The sequence below is a fragment of the Labeo rohita genome, chromosome 11, assembly GCF_022985175.1.
Source record: "Labeo rohita strain BAU-BD-2019 chromosome 11, IGBB_LRoh.1.0, whole genome shotgun sequence".
Classification (NCBI taxonomy): Eukaryota; Metazoa; Chordata; class Actinopteri; order Cypriniformes; family Cyprinidae; genus Labeo; species Labeo rohita.
In genome coordinates, this window is record NC_066879.1 from 19415163 (window position 1) to 19423313 (window position 8151).

The window sequence follows — 8151 nt, forward strand, 5'->3', positions numbered from 1 at the left end:
ATATATATATATATATTTTTTTTTTTTTTTTTTTGAAGTCAAATACATCAAACTACTGCCCAATTTGTTTGTATATATATATATATATATATATTATATTATATATATATGTTGTAATATATATATATATATATATATATATATATATATATATATATATTAATTATTATTATTATTATTTATTATTCTTTTTTATTTTTTTATTTTTTTTTTGAAATGCAGTTATAGGCACAAACCTTTATGAATAAAAAAGGACTTAACTTTTTTGTTTTGTTTTAGTTAATTTATTTATTTTTTTATTTATTTTATTTTTTAGTTTCTAAGATTAATTATTTAGTTTACTTTCATTATTTAGTTTTTTATCAACAGTTGGACCTTTTGATGTATAGGCACAAACCTAGTCTTTATAAATAAAACATTTTTTGATTTTGTTTATTTGTTTAGTTGCTTGTTTTTTTTTTTGCTGTTTTGTTTTGTCCTTTTATAGGTACAAACCTTGTCTTTATAAATAAAACAGGACTGAACATTTTTGTTTTGTTTTTTATATTTTTTTATATTTATTTATTTATTTATTTATTTATTTATTCGTATTTGCGTTGTTGTTGTAGATTTGAACTAATCAAAGATTAGATTTGCAAAACCAAAATAAAACAATATGATTCTGTAATACAAAAAATTTGCCATGGATGAGTTACTGCAGTGACATATTATATATGCATATTTAAGGCTTGTGCATACGCAAATATGACTCAAAACATTAAGGAAGCATGTGTGTTTGTGTGAGAGACTGTGGGTGAGTTGTTCTTTTCTTAGACAGGTGTAACAGGAGACTAACCTGTGCGACTGCATGGCTTTAAACAACAGCATGCATTATTTAACTTCATATTGCTTTCAATGGTCATGCCAAACCCTGTCTCAGCAGAAAAACCACAGTGATGCAACACCACACACAAGAAAAGTAACGAAGACTAGTACTTATTAAAAAGCACCTTCCTGCATGCAGAATTCCCTTGCGAAGGCAGATATCAAGATTTCAATATTGCCTCTCGGTATTTATTTAGTTAATCAACACTGTGATGATGCATTCCAATAATGCGCTTTCTTTCATTTAATTTCACGCATGAGCCATTAAATCAATTAGCCACTTTTCTATTAGAGCGCCAGAGACAAAGTTCACTCGAAGATGGGTTTTACATTAACGAAAAATGGGGACTTTAAACTTTAAACATTAAACTTTCTATGCAGAATTTTTCTTTACATCAGCCTGTTTTTGCACATAATGGAACTTTTTGCACATACAAAACCTGCTTAATATATTTCAAACAACTGATCAACTCTTGATACCCAGAAAAAATTTATTATGTTAAGTAATTAACGTAATCATCTTTGAATAAAGCTCATTTTGTAAATGCATCTATGACCTACATCGTTTGTGAGGTATGCTGTCCTATATCTGTTAATGCATCTGTGATTAAACACACATTTTGAGAATTATATGCCATTAATAAGCTCTATAAAGCACCAGCAAAGAAAGCTAAAATGATATACTCATTTTAGTATATCCATTTATTGTTCTGCACTATGCAGGGTTATATATGCATATGGAAGCTTTGATGGTGAATCCCATAGAGGTGAGAAACTGAAAGCTAAGGATGATTGCAACTGCTTTGATGCTTTGACTGTAGGAAAACTCTTCAGATCTGAAACTTTACAGTATATGTTATCACGTCTAATAAGTATATTTATTTCTCAACTGTACAAATAGTTTTTTCCCCAGATTAAATTTAGTGACAGTTTATTGGTCTAATAATTACAGCATTGCTCCCACACATATTTTTTCTACTAAATTATGTCGTAATAATGAGATATGTAATTTTAACGTCATCTTTTTTTGTTAAAACAACATATTTTCTCATAATATTGAGATAGTATGTCGTTAAAACACATTTTTTTAATAACGAGATATGTTAAAACAACAATTATCTCATTAAAACATCTTTTCTTGTAAAAATGAGATGTTACGTCATTTTAACGACATCCTTTCTTGTTAAAACAACATCTTTTCTTGTAATAATGAGATGTTATGTTGTTTTAACAACATCTATTCTCTTAAAAATTACATCTTTTCTCGTAATATTGAGATGGTATGTTGTTAAAATGTCATCTTTTCTCGTAATAACGAGATGTTATGTCATTTTAACGACATTCTCATTGAAATGTCATCTTTTCTTATAATAACGAGATATGTTGTTAAAACGACAATTATCTCGTTAAAACATCTTTTCTCGTAATAATGAGATGTTTTGTTTTGACGACATCCTTTCTCATTAAAATGTCATCTTTTCTCATAATAACGAGATGTGTTGTTAAAATGACAATTATCTTGTTACAACAACATCTTTTCACATAATAATGAGATGTTGCGTCATTTTAACGACATCCTTTCTTGTTAAAACGACATCTTTTCTTGTAATAACAAGATGTTATGTTGTTTTATCTATTCTCTTAAAAACGACATGTTTTCTCATAATATTGAGATGGTATGTTGTTAAAACGTCATCTTTTCTCATAATAACGAGATGTGTTGTTAAAACGACAATTATCTCGTTAAAACATCTTTTCTCGTAATAATGAGATGTTATGGCATTTTAACGACATCCTTTTTTATTAAAATGTCACCTTTTCTCGTAATAACGAGATATCTCATTAAAATGACATTTTCTCGTAATAATGAGATGTTATTTTGTTTTGACAACGTCTTTTCTCTTTAAAGGGATCATCGGATGCTAAGTTCACTTTTACATGTTGTTTGAACATTAATGTGTGTTGGCAGTGTATGTACAAATCTACCCTATAATGATAAAAATCCATGCAGTGGTTTTTAATTAATCTGTAAAAATAATATCCCCTTTTTAAAATCGAGCCGTTCTCAGATGCCTGTCGTTGTGGTGTCACACCAACAGAGGCCTCTCCCACAATAGTTGATTGACATGAGCGTTTTACCTCGGATCAGCTGTAACAGTCAGACCTCTTTGTTTCGATGCCGGAGCAGGGATGTAAATTAGACAAGAATATCTCCGATTGAGCGATTGAGGTGTTGTGTTGCTGGATGTAATAATGAACATAGTGATCGTCATTTTCTCCTGACATCTGAGCCGCTGAAGATGCAGATTACGTTTGTTTGTGAAGGGAATACACCTCCCGATCTACATATATCCGTCTATGTCTGCGCAAATCATTCATGATCCAGCTTCACTTACAGCAGAAGTGAGTATAAGGGGTTTTTTTATGAATCTTTGCGATCGCCTTTCCTTATAACGTGGTAGTTAGGAAATTTAGCGGCTAAACGCGGCTAAAGTAAACAAGATCGTCACTCCACAGAGAGAAGAGAGGGGCGGGGTGAGCAGAGCTCATTTGCATTTAAAGGAACAACCCCTTAGAATGAGATGATTTTTGCAGAGCTCATTTTGACAAGGTAAAAAGGGTGTTGTTTTACAAAACCATTGAGAATTTTTAATCAAAGTATATTAGAGACTTTTCATTAAGACCCTAAAGAATCATATCAACTTGTGGAAAATGGGCATGACCCCTTTAAAATGACATTTTTCTCGTAAAAAAATTTTGTTGAAAAGAATTATCTCGTTAAAACGAAATCTTTTCTTGTTAAAATTACATCTTTTTTGTAAAACGACAATTATGTCATTAAAACTAAATCATTTCTTGTAATAACAAGATGTTGGTTTATCAACATCTTTTCTTGTTAAAATGATTTTTTTTCTCGTAATAACGACATTATGTCATAAAACATTACAAGAAAAAATGTTTTAACAAGATAATTATGTTGTTTTAACATGTTTTTCTCGTATTGAGATGTCATGCTGTTTTAACGACGTCTTTTCTCGTTAAAACGTCATCTTTTTCATAATAATGAGATATGTCCTTAAAATGACAATTATCTCATTAAAACGACATCTTGTAACGAGATATGTTGTTTTATCAACATCTTTTCTCGTTAAAACAACAATTACCTTGTTGTAAACGACATCCTATAATAACAAGATATGTTGTTTTAACATCTTGTTAAAATACATTTTTTTTTCTCGTAATAAAGACATTGTCATAAAACATTACATGAAAAAATGTCATTTATTGAGATAATTATGTTGTTTTAATGACATAACATCTCGTTATTACAAGAAAAGTTTGTTTTATTGAGAAAAAAGTTGTTTTAATGACGTATCTCCTATTTACAAGAAAAGATGTCATTCTAACAAGAAAAGAGAAGATAACATCTTGTTATTACGAGAAAAGATGTCGTTTCTCATTATTACAACATGGAAAAAATAGTATGCGTTTGGCAGCAATGCATCACCAATAATGAGTTTAGCAGATGAAATTGTTGATATATAGATTCTGCCTGTTAACGGTGCCTAAACTTTTATTCTCCCCCATCGTTTTTCACTTGTTTACTATTGCAGATCTGATAGGAGGCCGCAGAACATGTACAGTAATAAAGTGCTGCTAGTTTATGCCACTCCTGCTGTAGGAAGTGACAGCTCTGGCAGCATTATTAACACTCCCATCAACACTCACCGCAGGGATTGTGCAGCTCCCCCTCAAGTGGCAATGGAAAACGTGCCAGCTATTGTGAGATTCCGAAGGGAATGTAATATGCTGTCTGTGTGCTTCTGAAAGCGCACTTGAGAGCAAGACAGGTAAATGTGACACCAAATTTAAACAGCCAAGCCTGTCCGGAAGTTCAGGTTGTCTAACCAACTCACCCAGGTTGTGTTGTGCTAAAAATTTTCCTCATTATATTATTTACTATATTATCACCACATTTTGGATTTAGTCATTTTTTCAGGGTTGGTCATAGGCCTTATTGATTTGAGCTTATGCATCTCAGTTTAAGTGAACATTGCCAAAATTATCCACAAATAATGTTTTTTTAACTCCAAGGTGTATACGCTCAAATCAGAGAGGCCTACAACCAATCAGCTCCAAAAAAGAAAATAAAACCTGTGCTAATTGAAAGAAAACAAACTGACTGAGAAGATTAAACCCAATATTTGGTAATAATGTAGTGTAAGGAGAAATCAATAAGCAATTTTTGTAACATTATAAATGTCTTCATCATCACTTTTGATCAATGTAAAGCGTCCTTGCTAAATAAAAGTATAAATTTCTATAATTTCTTTCCTTGACTCCAAGCATTTGAATGGTATAGTGTATAATGTTAATGTATAAATTCTGATCTTTGGATCTATTCGTCACAAAATCCTGAAAAATGTACTTAACTGTTTTAAATATTGATAATAATTATAAAAAATGTTTCTTGAACAGCCAGTCAGCATGTTAGAATGATTGCTTAAGGATCATGTGACACTGAAGACAGGAGTAAGGATGCTGAAATTTTAGCTTTGATCACAAAAATAAATTACACTTTAAAATATATTCAAATAGAAAACAGGTATTTTAAATAGTAAAAATATTTCAAACTTTTTTACTGTACTTTGGATCAAATAAATACAGGCTTGGTGAGCCGAAGAGATTACTTTTAAAAAAGCATTAAAAATCTGTTTAAAAACTTTTGACTGGTATATGATATATCAGAGAATGTTAGACATCAATTTTACATTTTTATTGGTGTTCACAGAAACAAACCACATTGTTTAAAAAATAATGCATTTTGTTTACATTATATACATCTCTGTACATCAGGAAAACGGTCTCTTTTGCACAGCAAAGATAAAACATGTCTGTAAGAACATTTAGAGCAAAACAATATTATGCACATAAATAATAACATAATACTTCTCTGAATTCCACCACAGTGCAAAATAAAAAAAAGGAACATCCTGAAAGGAAAGTAGTTTTGTAACTCATTGTTCAGTTAGTTTAGACACCACTTCTTTCGAAAGAAAGAGAGAAAGAAAGACTGAGTTACGTATTTCGGACTGTTTTCTCAACAAAAAGAAGAAAAGAAAAAAAAAAAGAAAAGAAAAGCATTTCCATGAGGGAAACTTATTAGGTAAACAAGATCATTCCTAAAACCTCTTACACCATAGAGAGGTTAAGCAGAGACATTAAGCGTCTTATTGCGCAGAGCAACTCTGGTGCTTCCATCCAGACCCCTAATGAGGGATTATTGTGCGAGTGTCTGTTAAGTCCACAATATCTCCATGGCTTGTGTCTTAACACCTAGTGAGCTGCCTACCTAGACATCATTTTGTCATCAGCCTCCATTTCTACTTTTAATCTTACGTTTTTTTATCAGAAAAGTGCATGTTGTAACTTTGGCACCACTTGGATTTTACTTAAGGCGGCAATGAAATTTCACTAAACTTTTTTCCAGTGTGCAGCGGTTTCAGCCCAAACGTGATGTCTGGATAGGCAGCTCACTAGGTTTTAAAACACATCCCGTGAATCCCAACAGCGCGCTTTCAAGTCAAAGTGGATGAAATGGCACATTCATGCACCCTCGTGAAGCATCGCTTGTCATCGCTGGCTAGATTGTCTTTAAATTCAAGAGAAGTCAGCCGACTTCTTGCATTTTCCCATCCACAATGCCGTTGGGAATAGAAATGGGCTCTTGGTTGCTGTCTATGGAGGACTCGCTGCTGGTGCTCTCCCCGGACAGCAGGCGAGTCACCCTCAAATCGGCTTTTAGCGTCTGCACGTCGTTCCCTATGCTCATGGAGCCCAAGTCATTAATAATCTGACAGAGTTCTTGCTTGCCGTTGGCCACACAGTCGCTGTCGGTGTCCAGAATATCCTCGCACTCAAAGTGCATGGCTTTCTCCTCTTCCTCCTCCCCGAGCAGGTCCTCCGTGATGGAGCCCAGCTTGGGTGCGCTCCTGCTGCGCTCCACCGGGGGTTTATAGTAACACTGTCCGTTTAGCAGCTTCCTCAGGGGCACCAGGGGAATCGTTTGCTCCCCGATCAACTGCTGTTGCTGGTGCCTGGCGTCGTCCCTTCTTTTGAGTCTTTTAAACTCGGCCAGCGCTGTCGCGGAGGTCTGGTAGAGGAGCAGCGCCATGGCCTTCGCCTTCTCCGGCTTGGAGACCAGCACGGCGTGGCAGCGCAGCATCACCGCCTTGTGCTTCATCTCGTGCCGGTAGATCCAGGCGAATATTTTGGGGAGCCGGGGGTCTGCGACGCAGTAGGTGATCCTGTGCAATAAATACAGGTGTCCCGGTCTCTTCGCCTTTTCGTCGACGTGCACCATGCGGATGCCCTGCGAGCTGATGGTCAGCTTCATCTTGGTCCCGTTCTTTCCCATCTCGCTTTTGCCCCAGATCTTGCTGACGGCCACGTCCGTGCATCCGTCCCCCTTGGACTGGATGGTGGTGGCATTCCCCAGGTACAGGACTGTATACGTAGGGTCCTCGCTGGTGATCTTCACCTTTTTCCTCTTGGATTTGAACATGCTTCCGACTCTGTTGAGTGCGCTTTCCGGGCAGGATTTGGCGAAGGAGGTGAGCGCCGAGTAGTTGAGGCTCACGGCATAGCCCTTCTGCTTGGACTGCTGCTTGTCTTCCTCAATCAGCTCGAACTTGTTCTTCTTCCAAGGCAACATAATGGTCGCTGAATGAAAGCTGCTGAATCTACTTTAGTATTTCTATTACGCCTAAATTCTACCTCGAAACAGGCTTTGGTCATCTATCGGCTTGCTTTAAGACATTTTCAAAGTTGCAGAGCACTTCATAGACCTGTGAGCGGAGGAGTGTCTCGTCGGACGCTATAATCTCAGCATCGCTAAATAACACACTGTACAGTACAAGTGTGAGACGGCGACTTATATACAGGAATGAACCAACTCGGCCTCACGGAGGGGGCGACAGAGTGAGGACGATACCAAAGCGTTCTGAGATTTTTCGCCAAGCTGTTGCTCAAAGATTCCATGTATTTACACTACCAGTCAAACTTTTTTTTTTCTGTCTTCTGCTCAGCAAGCCTGCATTTATTTGATCCAAAATAAATAATAAAATTGTGAAATATTTTTACTATTTGAAATAGCTGCTTTCTATTTGAATATATTTAAAAAAGTAAAGATGCAAAGCTGAATTTTTAGCATCGTTACTCCAGTCTTTAGAGTCAAATGATCCGGTAGAAATCATTCAAATATGTGACCCTGGACCACAAAACCAG

The 8151-nt window shown here is 35.1% G+C and overlaps 1 protein-coding gene across 1 annotated transcript; it reads right to left on the bottom strand.

Annotated features, from left to right (window-relative positions):
* Window positions 1–5626: 5626 nt before the first annotated feature.
* fam43a (family with sequence similarity 43 member A) lies at window positions 5627–7785 on the bottom strand. The gene has a single exon (XM_051122119.1). The coding sequence runs from the start codon at window positions 7577–7579 to the stop codon at window positions 6536–6538; it is 1044 nt and encodes a 347-aa protein (XP_050978076.1). The 5' UTR covers window positions 7580–7785; the 3' UTR covers window positions 5627–6535.
* Between the last annotated feature and the right edge of the window lie 366 nt (window positions 7786–8151).

What these genes read in the sequence shown, in the direction of transcription:
- fam43a (XM_051122119.1), bottom strand. Translation starts at nt 7,579, where the DNA reads ATGTTGCCTTGGAAGAAGAACAAGTTCGAGCTGATTGAGGAAGACAAG.